We start from the raw sequence: 21,320 nt of genomic DNA on the forward strand, positions 1-21,320 counted from the left end.
ACCGAGGTTCAGATGCCTGGGCCCTTTTTCTAGTTCTACCACTAACTTGTGTGATTTGGAACAAATTTCTTCTATCTTGGTCTCAGTTTCCTCATCTGTAAATAAGGAAATTAGATAAAATTATTTTTCAGGTCTATTCTAGTTACATTTAGCATTCAATTATTCTATTTGGTGGACCAGATGGCCTCCTTTGGTGATATGGAATGCCTAGGGAAGTGTTTTCCAGTGAATAGAGCTGTTAATAGAAATTTTGATTTAGTTTATTACAGCTTTTAGACGTTTGCTTTGATAAAGAACTTTAAACATAAATGTGTTCACCTATTATGGTGCCGTATCTGGGCGCACAGTTTCAGGAACACTTGGTGCAGGAAAAGGAATACTCAGATATGATATTGAGCAGGGCTGCAACAGCATGAGAGAATATTTTCAGCTTTGTTTAAAACGGGGTTCACACATTCACCAGGTCAACGGATGCAGTGTTCCGGTGAGGTGATAATTTGTGTTCAAATGAAACAAAATATTCTTCGAAGTTTTATTTTGAGCACCGCATACCAGCGCGGGTCCACTTTACACCGGCATGATGTAACACCATAGTATATCAAAACGGAAGCTACTTGAACTAATCTTGAGAGTGTAAGGCTACTTGAGACCCTAGCTCTAGCCCTCCCCCACCTTTGCCCTCCTCAAGTCTGGGCCTCGCTTTTATGGTCAATAAAGTTAGATTAAGAAAGGAAAAAAAAGGTGGATTTCGCATAAACGCTAGAGAGGGGCACGTCTTCACTTTGGCTCAGCGTTCCAGAGACGGTCTCTTTTATTGAGAACTCTGTGACCACCTGTTGTTGCCAGGTTAGTTTTCTTCTTCCCTTGAAGTCATGCTCACTCTGATTGTGTGTGTGTATGTGAGTGTGTGAGTGTATGTGCATTTCATCTTAAGAATCCTTAAAGCACCCCCAAAGACGTGGACAGTATCTCAAGGAAAACAAACTTTTCCAACAGTGATTAAGTGCGAGTAAAGGGCGAAGACCGGTTCACACACCAACCCCCTCCCCCACCCCGCATAGGCAAGAGCTACGTCACCGGCAGCCGGCGGTTCCTAGGCACGCGCCGCCGGGCGCTGGGGGCGAGCGGTGACCGGCGTGTGGGGCCCGGGGCAGCCGGGACCGGTCCGTCCCGGACCGGACCGCCGGGTTGGTAGCTGAGGGAATCCTGCCCCCGCGGCGTCGGGCCTGAGAGGGTAGGGAAGGAGGCAAGTAGCAAGGTCGCTTACTGTAGCCCTCGGGTGCGGCTGTAGGGGAGGCGTTAACCGTTCTGAGGAGCATCCCTTTGAAAGCCCTAAACGGCGACACGGTCTGAGGGGAAAGCGGGTTCTTCTGGAGGGAAGGAGGCCTACAGGGCTGTCGCGGCAGATGGGCGGAGAGAGTGTGAGGGTGACCAGGCGGCCCTCCGTCGCCCGGTCTCAGGTAGTCAAGCTGCCTCTGCCTCGCATCTCGGCTCGGAGCCCCACAGTGAAGATTGAATTCCTGAGAGACTAGTGGGGAACCTTTGGGTGAGGACGGGGCTGGGAATCTGTCCTACGAGAAACCGAGGACAGAAAATGAGGGTGCGGGGACGGTTAGGTTGGCCAACTGACAACTTGGTGGGACGGTGCCGTAGATTGGGTTACTCTCTGAGCTAAAAGTCTTCAGAGACTTGTTCATGGGGACAGAGTTGAGGCAGAACTAGGACGAAAAATACGGGGATGGGGGCGCGAGTTCAGAGAAGGCTGATTTCAGCTCGACATAAGGAAAATTTCCCATAGAAATTTAGCTGTTGGCAGCCGCGCGCTGCTGCCTCATCAAGGTCTGTGCCATTTCTGTGGCGGCTGTTCCAACTGTCGAATTCCAACCTTTTGATTAGATATCCCCTGTATTTTTTTTAATCCCCTGAGTCTATGATTCTCCTTTTATGATAATATAATAATCCTTCTCAGAATTATTTATATTATTCTCTTCTGGAAAAAGAAATCCACCATGATATGATTTAGAATTTTCTGTTTGTTTTAAATCTTAACACCTATTGTCATGGATATGGATAATAGAACTTCTATGGTTGTGCCTTTAAAATACATTAAGCTTGATTAAAATGCTAACCGTTAGGGGCTGTTCAGCTTCTAGTTTATCCCGCTACGTAGGTTATAGACCCAAGCCTTTCAACATAAAGGAATGCAATTTTCGAAGCTAGTCAACATGAGAATAGACTCTGAGGTCTTGAGGAGGGAGATTTTCCACTATCTTAGATCACTGATTTTTTTTTTTTTTAGATTTATTGTTTGATTTGCCAGTTTTTCCTTTCCTTATCTTGGATTTTAAAGCTGAGATGAAAAACTTTAGTGAATATTTTGCATGAACAGCCATATGAATTTTCAAGGGGAGAGAACAGGCAATAGTTCTCCTCTTATCTGGCATTAAAGGAAGAAAGTGATGAATCCTGGAAAGACCAAAAACAAACAAACAAAAAAACTAAATAAAGAAAAAAGCCATTTAGGCAGATTCAAGACGTAATATAAATGTTAAAAAGCAAAAAAGAATAGGAAAACTACTGCACACCAAAAACCCCTTTCCTAGAAATTAGAGGATTTTAGATGATGTTATACAATCATAGAAAGCACAATCACATCTTTTAGTTAATGAAATTCCCAGTGCTTGGTACATAGTGAACACATATTACACATTTGTTAAATGAGCTTGAATGAAATGAAATTTTTTCCATCTTTATTTTAATAAACTCTCTGCTGAATGCCAGAACTTTGCTAAGTGTTTCTGGCTTGCTTACTTTCTTTTTGTTTTTTTTTTCAGAGTAACTGAAACCTATTGGAGAGGTTCAGTTCACCACTGGAGCCTACCCAAACCTCCTTTTCTTTACCCACCCACCCTCCTCTGTACAGCCTCTCCTACCATCAAACCTCAGGTGAAGGGGAAATCAGAGAAGGACTAGTGACTTGCTGGCGCTGGTAGGCTCATTGCCACTTTCATCATGCATTTTAAGACTACAGATAATCTGAGAGTAAGCGTCAGGATTCTTTCATATCTTCCTATTCCCCTAGCACCCCTCATTTTCAGTCTGAAATTGTCCCCCAAGTATGTAACCCTGATACCTTATTGGAGGTTCTAGAACTGTGGTGTGCAATCTGGTAACCACTAGCCACATGTGGCTTTTTAAATTTCAATCAATTAAAATTAAACACAATTAAAAATTGTGTTCCCAAGTCTCAGTAGCCACATTTTACTTGCTTATTAGTAACATGTGGCCAGTAGCTGCTGTATTGAATAGTGCGGATATAGAATATTTCAATATTGCAAAAAGTTCTCTTGGCCAGTGCGGCTCTAGAAAGCCTGTCAGACCCTTGTCATTTCTGCAGTTTGAAAGATATTCAGATTCAAACCCAGTTTTCTTGAGGGGCAAGATAAAGGTAAACACAAAATATGCTGTGGTAGTTCAAGAAGTGTCTGTGCAAAGTGGGGCCTGAATTAATTGGCTAGGAGGGTGAGAAAACATGGCAGCACCACTCATCTAATTTGGTCACATTTATTTAGGCTGGGAAAGTGAGACCTATATTCAAGTTTTCAGGAAGGGCTTTGGCTATGATTTTAGACCAATTATTTAATGTGAACTTCAGTGATTTACATTTGTAAAACATTTCTACATACAAGATCATAAAATTTAGTTAAAAGACAGTAAATGAAAGAGGAAAACAGTTGATTCTAAGAGCATGTGCATTATAACAATCCTACTTTTTAAATTGTCATTAACATGTTCTTTGTATCCTCCCTATTATGGGTTTCAAGAGTTGAGTAATATAGGTAGGAAGCCTGCAAGCTGCAACAATTCAGAGCTTCAAAACTACCAGGATTAATAATGATTCACATTTCCGTAAGGAATGTTTTGCGTTTTAGAAAGTCTTCTCATTTTTTCTCCCCATGGTTCTCTCAAGACACTCCTGATGTAAGTAGGGCAGATATTATTATTTTTTTCTCAAGGATCTTTATCTTTGGCTTGACTCAGATGCCACCTGCTGCATGAAGCTGTCTCTTTGCTTGCAGTTAAGCATAAACTTCTTAGCACTTTCTTTGTGTGGTATTTGTCTTAAGCTAATTAACAACGCTGTTCATGTGCTTTTGCTTCTTCTTAATAGTTCCACAATTCCTGTAGGACAGAAGTTGTGTCAGATTTATATGTTTTTGCCTTTATAATTTTATTTTATAGAGGGAAAATTCACACAACATAAAATTAACCATTTTAAAGTGTACAATTCAGAGGTATTTAGTATATTCACTGTATAGTGCAATGACCACTTCTATCTAGTTCCAAAACATTTTCATCACCTCAGAAGAGAACCCCATACCCACTAAACAGTCACTCCTCCATGCCTCCCCACAGCCCCTAGCAATCACTAATCTTTCTGTGTCTGTGGATTTACCTATTCTGGGTATTTCAACTAAATGGAATCATACAATATGCAACCTTGCGTGTCTGGTTTCTTTCACTTAGCATAATCTTTTCAAGGTTCATCCGCATTGTACCATATATTGATATTTTGTTCAGATTTATATTTGAATTTTTGTATTTTACTAAAGAGACACTCAATAAATATTAATTTAATTATTTAATTAATGGTGGATTATTTTACCCCAAACTCCCATGCCTGACAGCATATGCTACTATTATGCAGTCTGTATAAATAGATAAGGCCTGAGCCTGATTAAGTTGTGTTATTTCATTCTTAGCTACTCAGGTAATCTAAAACTTAGACATTAAATGCCAGAAGATTTTCTCTATTTGTCCATTCTGAGACGTGGCACAATCGTTTTGTCTTTTCCAGCGAGATCCTACTGTGACATCCTCTCCCACTGAAGTTCGTGTGTGGATAGAAGGTAAGATGTTTTGAAACATTTCTGCTCTGCACATCACATTTTGTCTTTTATGGGCTCAGCTGCCCAGATTACACAGAATATTAATACATAAAAACACATATTATTTTGCAGTCTTTTACAGAAGATGCTTCAATATTAAATATTCGAACCTGAAATCTGTAACTTTAAGATCATAACATTATGTTTTAATAAACATATTCTAAGAAAAATTTCTTTGTCATGGTTGAAGTCTTCCCTGAATGGGTATTGGAATTAGTGTATTAATTAAACTTTAATTAATGTATTAATGTATGATTTTGGACTTAATAGAATTAATACATGATTATTGGAAGGAATCGAACATTCTAAAATAATGACATGAGATGAACAGTAAAACACACTACCTAACAGATATGATTTACAATCTTCTATTAAAAGGAGCCAGTGATGACTGAAGAGAATGGACTATATAGAGGAATAGATGCAATGAAAGGAAGAGTTAAATGCAATTATTTTAATTTTTATTATTAATCATAATTTATTACACTTAATATATAGTTAACCTTCGAGAGCAAAGGCTATGCCTTCCTCCGTCACTTGCTGTACACGTTAATCCATAACTGAAAAAATGATGTTTACTGATTTAACAGGGAGGAAAGATCCAAAGTCAGTCTTTTATCAGGTGTTCTTATTAGCATCATTCCAAGGAGCACCTTAAGAAAGAATGGCAGTACTTAGCATTTTTTAATTATAGAAACTCTTCTAAAGATGATTAATTACTATGGAGCCTTGCTTTATTCCACTGTTTTCTTTACATGGTGATTAGTAAAGATCCTTTAGCATGTTCTGTTAAGAAAAATGGATTAGAAGTTGGCCCGGTGGTGCAGTGGTTAAATTCACATGTTCCGCTTCGGCGGCCCGGGGTTTGCTGGTTCAGATCCCAGGTGTGGACCTACGTACCACTTGTCAAGCCATGCTATGACAGGCATCCCACCTATAAAGTAGAGGAAGATGGGCACAGATGTTAGCTCAGGGCCAGTCTTCCTCAGCAAAAAGAGGAGGATTGGCGGCAGATGTTAGCTCAGGGCTAATCTTCCTCAAAAGAAAAGAGGAAAAATAGAAATGGATTAGGCACTACATAGATGAAAATAATATATTATCACTGCAGAATTATAGTATCTTTTTAAAGATTTTATTCCCGATCCATAAAATAGCTTCAGTGCAATAAGGTTACCCTGACATTAAGTTGAAATGCACAGTTATCTAGCACAATATATGTGAGAATTTATTATAAAAATAATTTAAATTGTCAATAAAATTATTTTTATGTCGAGACATTTCAAGTGAAGAATAAATTCCAAGTTTTCTTGGTTCACATTTTAATTCTAACTTTTATAATTTTTTTGTTGAAGTATAATTGGCATACAATATCCTATTAGTTTCAGTTGTACGTCAATATTTATATACGTTACAAAATGATCACCATGATAAGTCTAATTATGATCTGTCACCACACAAAGTTATTACAATATTATTGACTGTATTCCCTATGCTGTACATTGCATCCCCAGGAATTATTTATTGTATAACTGGAAGTTTGTACCTCTTACTCTCCTTCATCTATTTCGCCTGCTCCCCTAAACCTTCCCACCTCTGGTAACCACCAATTTATTTCCTGTATCTGAGTCTATTTCTGTTTTGTTTTGTTTGTTCTTTTCTTTTTTAGATTCCACATATAAGTGAAAAAAACATGGTATTTTAATTTCTCTGTCTGACGTATTTCACTTAGCATAATTCCCTCTAGGTCCATCCATGATGTTGCAAATAGCAAGATTTCATTCTTTTTAATGGCTGAGTACTGTTCCAGTGTGTGTGTGTATGTGTGTGTGTGTATACCACATCTTTGTTCATTCTTTTTAATGGCTGAGTACTGTTCCAGTGTGTGTGTATGTGTGTGTGTGTATACCACATCTTTGTTCATTCATCTGATTGATGGATGCTTAGGTTGCTTCTATATCTTGGCTATTGTAAACAATGCTGCAATGAACACAGGGGTGCATATATTGCTTTAAATTTATTTTTGTTTTCTTCAGATAAATATCCAGAAGTGGAATTGCTGGCTCCTATGGTAATTTTATTTTTAGTTTTTTGAGGAACCTCCAAACTGTCTTCCATAGTGGCTGCACCAGTTCACATTCCCACCAACAGTGTACGAGGGTTCCCTTTTCTTCACATCTTTGCCAACACTTATTGTATTTTGTCTTTTTGATAATAGCCATTTTAACAGGTGTGGTAGTATCTCACTGTGGTTTTCATTTGTATTTCTCTGATGCTTAGTGATGTTTAGTATCTTTTCATGTGCCTTTTGGCCATCTGTATGTCTTCTTTGGAAAAATGTCTATTTAAGTCCTCTGACCATTTTTTAACCAGTTTGTTTTTTTTGCTAAGTTGTGTAAGTTCTTAATACATTTTCAATATCAATCCAACATCGGATGTATGTTTTGCAAATATCTTCTCCCATTCAGTAGATGGTTTTTTGTTTTGTTTATAGTTTCCTTCACTGTGCAAAAGCTTTTTAGTTTGATGTAATCCCATGTGTTTATTTTTGCTTTTGTTGCCCTTGCCTGAGGAGACTGGTCCAAAAATAATATTGCTAAGACCGATATCAAAGAACTGACTGCCTACGTTTTCTTCTAGTAGTTTTATGGTTTTAGGTGTTACATTCAAGTCTTTAATCCATTTTGGATTTATTTTTCTATGTGGTATAAGATAGTGGTCCAGTTTCATTCTTTTGCATGTAGCTGTCCAGTTTTCCCAACACCATTTATTGAAGAGACTGTCTTTTCCACCATTGTATATTCTTGCCTCCTTCGTCATATATTAATTGGCCACGTAAGCATGGCTTTATTTCTGGGCTCTCTGTTCTGTTCCATTTATCTAAGTGTCTGTTTTCATGCCAGTACCATACTATTTTGATTACTATAGCTTTATAGTATAGTTCGAAATCAGGGAGCATGATACCTCCAGCTTTGTTCTCCTTTCTCAACATTGCTTTGGTGATTTGGGGTCTTCTGTGGTTCTATAGAAATTTTAGGATTCTTTGTTCTAGTTCTGTGAAAAATGCCATTAGGGAGCCAGCCTGGTGGCATAATGATTAAGGTTGCCCACTCCTCCTTGGCAGCCCACGGTTCGTGGGTTTGGATCCTGGGTGTGGACTTACACATTACTCATCAAGCTATGCTGTGGCGGCACCCCACGTACAAAATAAAAGAAGATTGGCACAATGTTGGCTCAGTGACAATTTTACTCAAGCAAAAAGGGGAGGATTGGCAAAAGATGTTAGTTCAGGGCCAATCTTCCTCATCCAAAAAAAAAATGCCACTGGTATTTTGATGGGGATTGCATTGAATCTGTAGATTGCTTTGGATAGTATGGACATTTTAACAATATTAATTTTTCCAATCCATGAACATGGTATATCTTTCTATTTATTTCTGTCATCTTCAATTTCTTTCATCAGTGTCTTATAGTTTTCAGAGTACAAGTCTTTCACCTCCTTTGTTAAATTTATTCCCAGATATTTTATTATTTTTGATGCAGCTGTAAATGAGATTTTCTTAATTTTTTTGCCAATAGCTCATTATTAGTGTGTGGAAATGCAACTGCTTTCTGTATATTAATTTTGTGTCCTGAAACTTTACTGAATTCATTTATTAATTCTAGTAGTAATTTTGTGGAGTCTTTAGGGTATTCTATATGTAGTATCATGTCATCTGCAAAGAGTGACAGTTTTACTTCTTCCTTTCCAATTTGGATGCATTTTCTTTATTTTTCTTTTCTGATTGCTGTAGCTAGGACTTCCAATACTACATTGAATAAAAGTGTTGAGAGTGGGCATCCCTATCTTGTTCCTGAGCTTAGAGGAAAAGCTGTCAGTTTTTCATTGTTGGGTATGATGTTAGCTGTGGGTTTGTCATATATTGCCTTTATCCTGTTGAAGTACATTCCTTCTGTACCCACTTTGTTGAAAGTTTTTATCGTAAACGGATGTTGAATTTTGTCAAGTGCTTTTTCTGCATCTACCAAGATGATCATATCATATTTATCCTTTGATTTGTTAATGTGATGTGTCACATTGATTGATGTCTGGATGTTGAACCAGGCTTCCCTTGCTGAGATAAATCTCAGTTGATTGTGTTGTATGATTCTTTTAATATAGTTTTTAATTGGCTTGTTAATATTTTCTTGAAGATTTTTGCATCTATGTTCATCAGGGATATTGGCCTATGATTTTCTTTTTTTGTGATGTCTTTGTCTAGCTTCGCTATCAGGGTAATGCTGGCTTTGTAAAATGAGTTTAGAAACATTCCTTCCTCTTCAATTTTTTGGAATAAATTGAGAAGGATTGGTATTAACTCTTCTTTAAATGTTTGGTAAAATTCAGCTGTGAAGTTATCTGGTCCTGGACTTTTGGTTTTTGGGAATTTTTAAATTACTGATTCAGTTTTATTTATTTGTAATCAGTCTATTCAGATTTTGTATTTCTTCATGTGTCAGTCTTGGAAGGTTGTGTCTTTCTAGGAATTTATCCATTTTTTCTAGGTTTTCCAATTTGTTGATGTATAATTGTTTGTAGTAATCTCTTATGATCCTCTCTATTTCTGTGATGTCAGTTGTAACTTTCCTCCTTCGTTTCTGATTTTCATTGTTTGGGCCTTCACTCTCTTTTTCTTTATGAGTCTGGCCAAAGATTTATTAATTTTATATTTTTAATGAACCAGCTTTTAGTTTCATTGATCTTCTGTATTGTTTTTTTTTTTTTTTTAGTCTCTATTTCATTTATTTCCACTCTGATCTTTATTATTTCCTTCCTTCTACTAACTTTGGGTTTTGTTTGTTCTTCTAGTTCCTTTAGGTCTTGAGATTGTGTATTTGAGGTAGGCCTGTATTGCTACAAACTTCCCTCTTAGAACTGCTTTTGCTGTGTCCCATTTTGGAAAGTTATGTTTACAATTTCATTTGTCTCAAGGTATTTTTTCATTTTCTTTGTTTTCTTCATTGACGCATTGGTTGTTTAGTAGCATGTTTTTTCGTCTCCGTGTGTTAGTATTTTTTTCAGTTTTCTTGTAATTGATTTCTAGTTTCATACTGTTGTGGTCAGAAATGATGCTTGATATGATGTCAGTCTTCTTAATTTTATTGAGACTTGTTCTGTGGCCTAACGTGATCTATCTTGCAGACTATTCCATGTGCACTTGAAAAGAATATGTACTCTGCAGTTTTTGGATGGAATGTTCTGTATATATTAAGTCCATCTGGTCTAATGTGTTGTTTAAGGCCAATCTTTCCTTACTGATTTTCTGTCTGGGTGATCAGTCCATTGATGTAAGTGGTATATTAAAGTCCCCTACTATTATTGTGTTCCTGTCAGTTTCTCCCTTTATGTCTGTTAATATTTGCTTTATATATTTAGGTGCTTCTATGTTAGGTACATATGTATTTATGAAATTATATTCTCTTTTTGGGATGACTCCTTTATCGTTATTCAGTGCCCTTCTTCGTCTTTTGTTACAGTCTTTAAAGTCTATTTTGTCTGATATGAGTATTACTACTACAATAATTAGTATAACTAATTATTGAAAGGTATATACTTATTGCCATTTTTTAGTTGTTTTCTGGTTGTTTTGTAGTACTTCTCTGTTCCTTCTTCACTTGGTCTCTTTACATTGTGGTTTGATGGTTTTCTTTAGTGTGATGTTTGGATTCCTTTCTTTTAATTTTTTGTGTATCTATTGTAGGTTTTTGGTTTGTTGTTCCCATGAAGTTCATATATCAACCTATATAGATAGATAGATAGATAGATAGATAGATAGACAGCAGTCTATTTTAAGGTGATAGCTTCTTAAGTTCAAGTGCATTCTAAAAGCACTACATTTTTACTCTCATCCCCACATTTTATGTTTTTCATGTCTTGTTTTACATCTTTTGTTTTTTGTATATGTTAACTACTTATTGTAGTTATAGTTCATTTTACTATTTTTTTCTTTTAACCTTCACACAAGCTTTTTAATGGTTGCTCCATTGCCTTTACTAAATATTTGCCTTCACCAATGAGAGTTTTTCTTTTATATATTTTCATATTTCTAGTTATGGCCTTTTCTTTTCCACTTAAAGAAGACCCTTTGGCATTTCTTCTTAGGCCAGTTTAGTGGTGATGAGCTTCTTTAATTTTTGCTTGTCTGAGAAACTCTGTCTCTTTCAATTCTGAATGATAACCTTTCCAGATAGGGTATTTTTGGTTGGAAGTTTTTTTCCTTTCAACACTTTAAATATATCATGTAACTGCCTTTTGGCCTGCAAATTTTCAGCTTAAAAATCAGCTGATAGTCTTATGGGGGTTCCCTTGTATGGGACTTGTTGTTTTTCTTTTGTTGTCTTTAAGATTTTCTCTTTATCATTAAATTTTGCCACTTTCCTTATGTTTTGGTATGGATCTCTCCTGTGTGGTACTCTCTGTAATTTCTGGACCTGGATGTCTGTTTCCTCTACCAGGTTGGAGAAGTTTTCAGCCCTTATTGCTTCAAATAAGTCTTCTTCCCCTTTCTCTGTCTCTTCTCTTTATATGACACCTATAATGCAAATGTTAGTATGCTTGATGTTGTCCCAGAGGTCCCTTAAACCATTCTTATTTTTTAAAATTCTTTTTCTTTTTGCTGCTTTGATTGATTTCCACTATTTTGTCTTCCAGATCACTCATTTGTTCTTCTGTATCATCTAATCTTCTGTTGATTCTCTCTAGTCTATTTTCATTTTAGTTATCATGGTCTCTAGCTCTTATTTGTTCGTTCTTATATTTTCTAACTTTTTGTTGAAGTTCTCACCATGTTTCTTCATTCTTCCCTTGAGTTTGACTTTGCATACCAGGCAACTTTGGCAGGCTGACTGGAGCTGGAGTGGATGTGGGACAGAGGAGCCTTGGGGTACACTGCAACCAAGCCATATTCATGCCACTACTGGAGCTAGAGCAGTCATGGGATGTGGGATCCTGGTGTGTGCTGTGGCTGCCTTGGCAGAATGGCTGGATCTTAAGTGAGTATGAGCTGAGGGGGTCCCAGAGGGTGCAGTGCTGAGGCCACCTTAGTGGGACAGGTGGGAGGGTCTTGGGGCATTCTTGGGTGGCCTTAGTAAACTGGCTAGAGCATCTGGACTGTGCTCCTGCCCAAGCTATCAACGTGGAAGGTGAGCACAAAAAATGGCTCTTGCCAGCACCTCCAACCTCAGAGAGAGTTCGTCAGTTTCCTGCCTGTTTGGCAGACACTCTAGGGTTAGTGAATGGAGTCCTTCCTGTATAATATAAGTACCCTTTAAACTGCTGTTTTTTTCACTGTGCCCCAGGGCATGCAAACTTGCACACAGGCCCCTTACTGATATTCCTCCTTCCTCTAGGTCACTGCATTGAGGGTAGGGTTTCTGTTGATGTTGTGTCTCTGTGTCTTTCCTACCCCTCTCTGTTTAGTCCCTCTATTGTTGATTGTGCCCAAACTGTTCGATCAGCCCTTGGTTCTTTCAGGGGAAGTGTTCTATATCCAGGTGTAGATTCCGTGTGTCTGTGGGAGGTGAATTCAGGGTCTTCCTATGCTACCATCCTGGACACTCTAACTTTTGTAATTTTTTTTATTGCAGTAACATTGGATTATAACATTATATAGCTTTCAGATGTACATCGTAATATATTTTGAATTCTGTATAGATTACATCATGTTCACCACCCAGAAACTAATTATAGTCCATCACCACACATGTGAACCTAATCACCCCTTTTGCCCTCCCTCCTCCCCCCTTCGCCTATGGTAACCACCAATCCAATCTCTGTTGCTATGTGTTTGTTTTTCATTGTTTTTATCTTCTACTTGTGAGTGAGATCATACAGTATTTGACTTTCTCCCTCTGCCTTATTTCACGTAGCATGATACCCTCAAGGTCCATCCATTTTGTCACAAATGACCGGATTTCATCATTTCTTATGGCTGAGTAGTATTCCATTATGTATATATACCACATCTTCTTAATCCATTCATCCCTTGATGGGCAGCTAGGTTGCTTCCAAGTCTTGGCTATTTTGAATAATGCTGCAATGAACATAGGGGTGCATGTATCTTTATGCATTTGTGTTTTCAGTTCTTTGGATAAATACCCAGCAGTGGAATAGCTGGATCATATGGTAGATGTATTCTTAATTTTTTGAGGATGCTGTATACTGTTTTCCATAGTGGCCGCACCAGTTTGCACTCCCACCAGCAGTGTATGAGGGTTCCCATCTCTCCACATCCTCTCCAATACTTGTTGTTTCCTGTCTTGTTAATTATAGCCATTCTGACCGGAGTGAGGTGATATCTCCATTGTAGTTTTGGTTTGCATTTCCCCGATAGCTAATAATGCTGAACATCTCTTCATGTGCCTGTTGGCCATCCGCATATCTTCTTTGGAGAAATCTCTGTTCGGATCTTTTGCCCATTCTTTAATTGAGTTGTTGGTTTTTTTGTTGTTGAGATGTATGAGTTCTTTGTATATTTTGGCTATTAACCCCTTATCTGATACATGGTTTGCAAATATCTTCTCTCAATTGTTAGGTTGTCTTTTCATTTGGTTGATGGTTTCCTTTGCTGTGCAGAAGCTTTTTAGTTTGATGTAGTCCCATTTGCTCATTTTTTTATTTTGTTTCCCTTGCCCAGTCAGCCATTCTACTTGAAAATATGCTGTTCATACTGATGTCAAAGAGCGTACTGCCTATGTTTTCTTCTAGAAGTTTCATGGTTTTGGGTCTTACATTCAAGTCTTTAATCAATTTTGAGTTCATTTTTGTGCATGGTGTAAGATAATGGTCTACTTTTGTTCTTTTCCATGTGGCTGTCCAGTTTTCCCAACACCATTTATTTAAGAGACTCTCCTTTCTCCATTGTATGCTCTTGGCTCCCTTGTTGAATATTAGCTGTCCATAAATGTGTGGGTTTATTTCTGGACTCTTGATTCTGTTCCATTGATCTGTGCGTCTGTTAACTTTTGCAATTTTTAACATTAAATACTTAAACATTCTAAAGTCACCCCCTCACTCAGTAGTTTCAGAAATAAAATCTTGGTTCCTGCTTTTGAAAAGAAATTTTAAGTTTTCTCAACTGCTATTGCTATTTTTTTCTTTTGGGTTATTCACTTAATCTTCAGACCTTGCATTTGCAAACTACTGAGAATAGTACTAATGCAAGAAAAAATGTCTTCCTCCCCCATGCTTCCATACATTTCCTATGTTTTTTGGAGTATTTTCTGCCTATTGCTGTATTTGTGTGTCTGAGTGTGTGTTTTATCTTTTCCCTATGAAATTGTAAATAGTTTGAAGGCAAGGGGTAATATTTTATTCATCTTTGTGTCTCTGACAACACTTATCACAATACCTTTCAAAGAGTAGGTGCTTAGCACGTTTTTTTGTTGTTGACAAAATCATGACTTTAATAGTCCCCTTCTCTATTTTTCCTGTAAAATTGTCCTTATGACCAGAAACTTTCAAGTACACACTTTTAGGTTAACTTTTAGTTAGTGATGTTGGCATCATCTTATAACAGTAACTGTAAAAGAAAGTAATTTCAAATAAGCAGGCCATGAGTTATAGGCATCTTACCTCAATGCTTTTAATTTTCTGATCAACTATAAGATTTAAAACATTTTCCTTGCTAGTATCCTAGCTTCGATTTGTTCTTTGATTCATGGTAAGGTGCAACATTATTAGAAAGGTAAAGGATTTCTGTTATCTGAACAGAAAACCAAAGATGATTTTACCAATTTGACTTACTGGAAACCTTTTATACAGTTAATTTAGAAAGAAAAAGGCTAGCACTATTGAAACTGAGAATGTCGGGAGTTTTTCAGGTAGTTGTTATTTTAGCATATTCAAGATATCATGCATAAACAGGTTACTCTGAGAGTATTCCTCATATAGCATGGTCTATTGAATTTTGGGTGCAGTTTGAGACTCAAAATGGACTTTAGTGGAATACTCTGGTATTAAGACTGCCAGTGTTTAGAGAAATTATTATTCTTTCATTTTGGTTTGTTTTTGTTTGTGTATTTTGTTTTGTTTTTTAGTCATATAGCTGGAGAGTTCTGTGGCCCTGGGTTGCATTTCTAGACCAGTCCAGATCCTAGGCCTTTCAAAAACTCTTAGGTTGTCCTCAGAGTCACTGAATGTTCCCACAAAAACTTCACTTGGTGTGGATTTAATCACAGGGTGTTTTTCTTAATTTTATTTTTTGGGAGGAAGATTGTCCCTGAGATAACATCTGTGCCAGTCTTCAACTGTTTTGTATGTGGGGTGCCACCACAGCATGGCTTCATGAGTGGTGTGTAGGTCTGCACCCGGGCTTCAAACCCATGAACCCTGGGCCACTGAAGTGGAGTGCATGAATTTAACCACTACACCACCAGACCAACCCTAATGTTTCATTTTTTTATTGAGCTGTAATTGACATATAATATTATATTAGTTTTGATTTATTTTTAAGAAAAAAGTTTTTTGGATTTTAGTACAAAATAGAAAATTTGATTTAAATTTAGCAGGTGGAGCATCTTGAATCTATTGACAGAATGTAGTCTGAGAGTTTGGAGACCTGACTTCTAGGCTTGATTGTACTGCTAAACCCCATTGTTACCTTAGACAAGTCAATTGACCTTTAGGATTTCTAAATATTTCTCTAATTGGTTTTCTTTATTTCTCAGCTTTCTTTATTTCTGTATTTCTCAAATTGGCAATACAGATATATATGCCTGAAAGATTTATTGTAAGGAAAAATACAAGTCAATAATAGCAGAAGTATTTTGGGAAGGGTAGAGTACAAAATAAATGTGAGATACATTTAATCACTCTTATACTCATTTTTATCCCACTATCAGTTAAACTATTATTATTATTCTAGTGGCTACACTGTCCCCAGCACCAACACATTGTTACTCTTTATGGACTTTCTTGTATCTTATAGGCTTAGAAGATTATCTTTATCTATATATGAATTTTTATGTGTGTGTGAGAAAGACTGGCCCTGAGCTAACAACTGTTGCTAATCTCCCTCTTTTTACTTGAAGAAGATTGTCACTGAACTAACATCTATGCCAATATTCCTCTATTTTATGTGGGATGCCACCAGAGTGTGGCTTGATGAATGGTGCTAGGTCCACCCCGGGATCTGAACCTGTGAACCATGGGCTGCTGAAACAGAGTGTGCAAACTTAACCACTACACCACTGGGCCGGCCTCTCTCTATATGGATTTTAATAACATAAAACCAGATATTCCTTAGCTTAAAAAGTGTTAACTGGGGGATAATTTTCATTCAGAAAATATTTTTTGGTCTGTAAATGATTAATTAATTTGGGGAGCTTGCAAAATTAGAAAATTAGGAAAGCTCATAATAATGGGCACTTAAGGACGTATTCTTTCATTGCTGACATGCATTCACATTGTCAAAATCATTGGCTTTGCGGGATGTATTTCATAGGGAAATCATTCTGCTGTAGTGACTATGACAATATTGAATTTATCATTCTGGAAGAGACCTGTGAATGAGCAGAAGTACTTCAAATTAAAAATAAGTTAAGAATGGTATGTATGAAAACATCAGGAAAGAGGCCAAGCAATCATTATAGTCTATTTTCTGAAATAATAAAAATACATACATAGGTTTTTTTTAAAGAGGTTACGTATAAATTGCCAGTTATGAAATTTGATGCATTGACAGGAGAGAAAAATTTTATTCGTGGATAAGACTCTTTCAAATGCTACTTAAATTACTTTTCAAAAATGACTGGCTGTGGTGTCTTTATCTCACATCTAAGGTTAGCTTAGAGTAGCAGAAAAGCTATAGACACTTCTAAAAGAGAAAAGGATGCCACCCTTCTTGGTCTCTATCCTTATTCAAGCTCTGGGGATGGAGATTTGGGATAGTCAATATCAGATTGGAATGACTACAGCTGCTGTTTACAGACAGCGTGTACCAGATTTACTAACGTAAATTACTTACTTTCAGATTGTAAATTGGGCACTTGGGGAACTGCCTTAGCTATTACTGGGTATACAGATGCAATTGTCTTATTTAACAGTCTGTATTATAGGTGTCAGTGACATAGAAGATGACTTCTTAAATATTTAAGGGTCATGAATCCTAAGCCCTTTGAAAATCTGATAAGAGCTATGGACTCTCTCCTGTAAAATATACATAGGCACTCTATTTTTCATATATTGACAATCAGCGGGTTTATACGCTAAGGATTCCAGACCAAGGAACTTGTTCACTGGTTAATGAGTCATTAATGTGTGATGAGTAGCTCATTCTCCCATTCTGTCCTCAACTTTCTCCCACACTTCTAAGTGTATTGCTCAGATTTAGAGGACCTAAGCAGTCTCTTCTAACTGAGAAGTTATAGTTGTATAATATTCAATAAAGCAGAAGGAGCATTGAAGTATAAAGACTAGGAGCAGATTCCAACCATGACGAACAGCTGTTTCCCCTGTTGGTTGTCAGTAAAGCACCACCTATATAGTTACATATCTGCAATATTTTGACAGTGGTAGTATATATCATAGTTTGAAATATTTATCCAAGTGTTCTTATTGTTTCCATCAATTTCATTTTACTTGTTTGTGGGCTTTTTGCTTTTGTCCTGAATGGTTGATGGACAAGTGATCATATTTACAGTAATTCCTCTGTATCTTTTTTTATGGCTTTCTTCTTAAGCAGATCTTCTTAGGCTCATCAAAGACTGCAGTTCTTCAACAGAAAGCTTGGTATTATGAGGCTTCTGTGCTTTCCCCAATCCCTGCCAATCCCGCAACAATCCTGATCTGAGCTTTTTGACAAAACTAAGGTGATCCTCATTTATTTCTGGTAATGGCCTGTGTACAAGAAGACTGAGAATATCTTAATATCAGATATATAAGTTGAATAGTAAACGTCTAATGAAAAGAATCATACTTACTGTAGAACCCAATTTTTCCCCTGACTCATTAAAGAAACCAGAAGTTTAAGGTTTTTTTTTAAACAAACTTTATATTTAAGGCAGTTTTAGGTTCACAGAAAAATAGAGGAGCAAGTACAGATTTCCCATGTATCCCTTTCCCCCACACTTGCTCAGTCTTCCTCACTATCAACATTACAAACCAGAGTGATGCTTTACTTGCAATTGATCGACCATCACACCCAAAGCCCATAGTTGATATTAGGGTTCACTCTTGGTGTTATGCATAATATGAGTTTTGACAAATGTATATGACATGTATCTGCCATTGTAGTATCATGTAAAATACTTTCACTCCCCTAAAAATGCTCTGGGCTCTGTTTTTTCATCTCTCCTTCTGCCCTAACTGTTGGCAACCCCTGATCTTTTTACTGTTTCCAAAGATTTGTCTTTTCCAAAACATTGTTTAGTTGGAATCATACAGTATGTAGCCTTTTCAGATTGGCTTCTCTCACTTAGCTATATGCTTTTAAGGTTGTTCCATGTCTTTTCATTGTTTGATAGCTCATTTCTTTTTACCACTGAATAATATTCCATTGCCTAGTTGCCCCACAGTTTATTTATCCATTTACCTACTGAAGGACATCTTGATTGCTTCCAAATTTTAGCAGTTGTGAATAGAGCTGCTATAAACATCTGTGCAGGTTTTTGTGTGTACATAAGTTTTCAACTCCTTTGCATAAATATCAGAGAGTGTGCTTGCTGGATCATATGGTAAAATATGTTTAATTTTGGAAGAAAATGCCAAACTGTCTTCCAAAGTGGCTGTACCATTTTGCATTCTCACTGGCAATGATGAGAGCTCTTGTTGCTCTACATCCTCACGGCATTTGTTGTCGTTAGTGGTTTGGATTTGGACCATTCTAACAGGCGTGTAGTGATATCTCATTGTTTTGTAAATTTACAATTCCCAAATGGTTTTGAAAAGACTATCCTTTCTCCATTGTATTGCTTTTGCTCTTTTTGACCGGTTAACTACATTTATGTGGTTCTATTTCTGGGCTGTCTATTCCATTCCATTGATCTGTTTTTTTGTTTTTTCACCAATGCCATTCTATCTTGATTCCTGTAATTCTGTAGTAAGTCTTGAAGTCAGGTAGCATCAGTCTTCCAACTTTGTTCTTTTCCTTTGATATTGTGTTGGCTATTCTGGGTCTTTTACCTCTCCATGTAAACTTTAGAATCAGTTTGTCAATATCCAGAAAATAACTTGCTGGGATTTTGGTTGAGATTGCATTGAATCTGTATATCAATTTGGGAAGAACTGACATCTTGACAATATTGAATCTTACTCTCCCTAAACATGGAATATCTCTCCATTTATTTAGTCCTTCTTTGATTTCATTCATCAGAGTTTTATAGTTTTCCTCATATAGACCTTGTACATGGTTTGTTGGAATTATACTTATTTTATTTTTTGAGGTGCTAATACAAATGGTATTGTGTTTTAATTTCAAATCCCACTTGTTTACTTTTGGTATATAGGAAGGTGATTGACTTTTGTATATTAACTTTGTATCAACATTTCTATAGTTGTTTATTAGTTCCAGGAGCTTTCTCATACAGATTTTGTTAGATTTATGCTTACTTCATTTTTTGAAGTCCTTAATATAAATGGTATTTTGTCTTTAATTTCAAATTCCACTTGTTCGTTTCTGATATATAGGGAAGTAATTGACTTTTGTATATTAACCTTGTATCCTACAAACTTGTTAAAATCAGTTTTTTTCAATTCTTTTGAGTTTTCTATATAGACAATCATGTCATCTGCGAGCAAAGACAAGTTTTATTTCTTCCTTCTCAAGCTATATACTTTTTATTTTATGTTTTCCCTCTTATTTTATTGTCTAGGACTTCCAGTATGTTGTTGAAAAAGACTGGTAAGAAGGGACATCCTTGCCATTTTCCTGATCTTAGGGGAAAAGCTTCGAGTTTCTCACCATTAAGTATGGTGTTAGCTGTACGTCTTTTTGTAGATGTTTTTTGTCAAGTTGAGGAAGTTCCTCTCTATTCATAGTTTGCTGAGAGTGTTATCATGAATCAGTATTGCATTGTGTCTAATGCTTTTTCTGCATCTCTTGATATGATCGTATGATTTTTTTTCTTTAGCTTGTTGATGTAATGGATAACATTCATTAATTTTCAGTTGTACCAGCCTTGCATTCCTAAGATGAATCCCATTGGTCATGGTGCATAATTATTTTTATATATTTTAAATCAATTTCTTAACATTTTATTAAAGATTTTTGCATCTATATTCATGAGAGATACTGGTCTGTAGTTTTCTTTTCTTGTGAGGTTTTCTTTGGCTTCGGTATTAGGTAATCCTGGCCTCATAGAACGAGTTAGGAAGTATTTCCTCTATTTTACAGTCTGGAAAAGATTGTAGAGAATTGGTATAATTTTTCCCTCAAATATTTGGCAGAATTCACCAGTTAATCCATCTGGGCCTGGTACTTTCTGTTTTGGAAGGTTGTTAATTATTGACTAATTTTCTTTAATATATATAAACCTCTTCAGATTGTTTATTTATTCCTGTGTGAGTTTTTGCAGATTGTGTTTCTCAAAGATTTGGTCCATTTCATCTATGTTATTAAATTTGTGGGCATAAAGTTTTTCATAGTATTGCTTTATTATTCTTTCATTGGTAGTGGGATCTATAGTGATGTCCCCTCTTTAATTTCTGATATTAGTAATGTGAGTCCTCTCCCTTTTTGTCTTAGTAAGCTTGTCTAGAGGCTTATAAAATTTATTGATCTTTTTGAAGGACCACGTTTTGGTTTTGTTGATTTTCTCCATTGACTTCTTGTTTTCAATTCCATGATTTCTGCTCTACTTTTATTCTTTTGCTTACTTTGGATTCAATTTTTACTTTTCTTTTTCTAGTCTTCTAAGGTGGAAACTTAGATCATTGATTTTAGATCTTTATTTTTTAATGTATGCATTCAATGCTCTAAATTTTCCTCTGAGCACTGCTTTTACTGCATCTCACAAATTTTGAGAAGTTGTATTTTAACATTCATTTAGTTTAAGACATTTTTAACATTTCTCTGGAGATTTCTTTTTTGGCCCATGTGTTATTTAGAAGTGTGCTGTTTAATCTTCGAATGTTTTTGAACTTTCCAGATATCTTTCTGTTATTGATTCTTAATTTAATTTCATTATTGCCTGAGAGCAGACATTATATGACTTTTATCCTTTTAAATTTGGTCAGGTGTGTTTGATGATCCCGAATGTGGTCTATATTGGTGTGTATTCCACTTGAGCTTCAGAAGAATGTGTATTCTGCTGTATTTGGATGAAGTAATCTATGGATGTCAATTATATCCAGTTGATTGATGGTGCTATTGAATTCATCTATGTCCTCATTGATTT

General features: G+C 36.4%; 1 protein-coding gene across 4 annotated transcripts in view; it reads left to right on the plus strand.

Moving 5' to 3' along the window:
- The first annotated feature begins 1,095 nt into the window (after positions 1-1,095).
- Positions 1,096-21,320, plus strand: part of LOC100630813 (uncharacterized) — a 396,552-nt gene continuing 376,327 nt past the window's right edge. For 2 of the 4 annotated variants that reach the window (XM_070256727.1, XM_023633698.2), the window contains exons 1-3: positions 1,096-1,246; positions 2,835-3,042; positions 4,859-4,910. In XM_070256727.1, coding sequence (XP_070112828.1) covers positions 3,013-3,042; positions 4,859-4,910 — 82 coding nt within the window. In that variant the 5' untranslated portion in view covers positions 1,096-1,246; positions 2,835-3,012. The remainder of the gene's footprint in view (positions 1,247-2,834; positions 3,043-4,858; positions 4,911-21,320) is intronic. The other 2 variants (XM_070256728.1, XM_070256729.1) reach the window with 2 other exon arrangements.

The sequence above is a fragment of the Equus caballus genome, chromosome X (genome assembly GCF_041296265.1).
Source record: "Equus caballus isolate H_3958 breed thoroughbred chromosome X, TB-T2T, whole genome shotgun sequence".
NCBI lineage: Eukaryota > Metazoa > Chordata > Mammalia > Perissodactyla > Equidae > Equus > Equus caballus.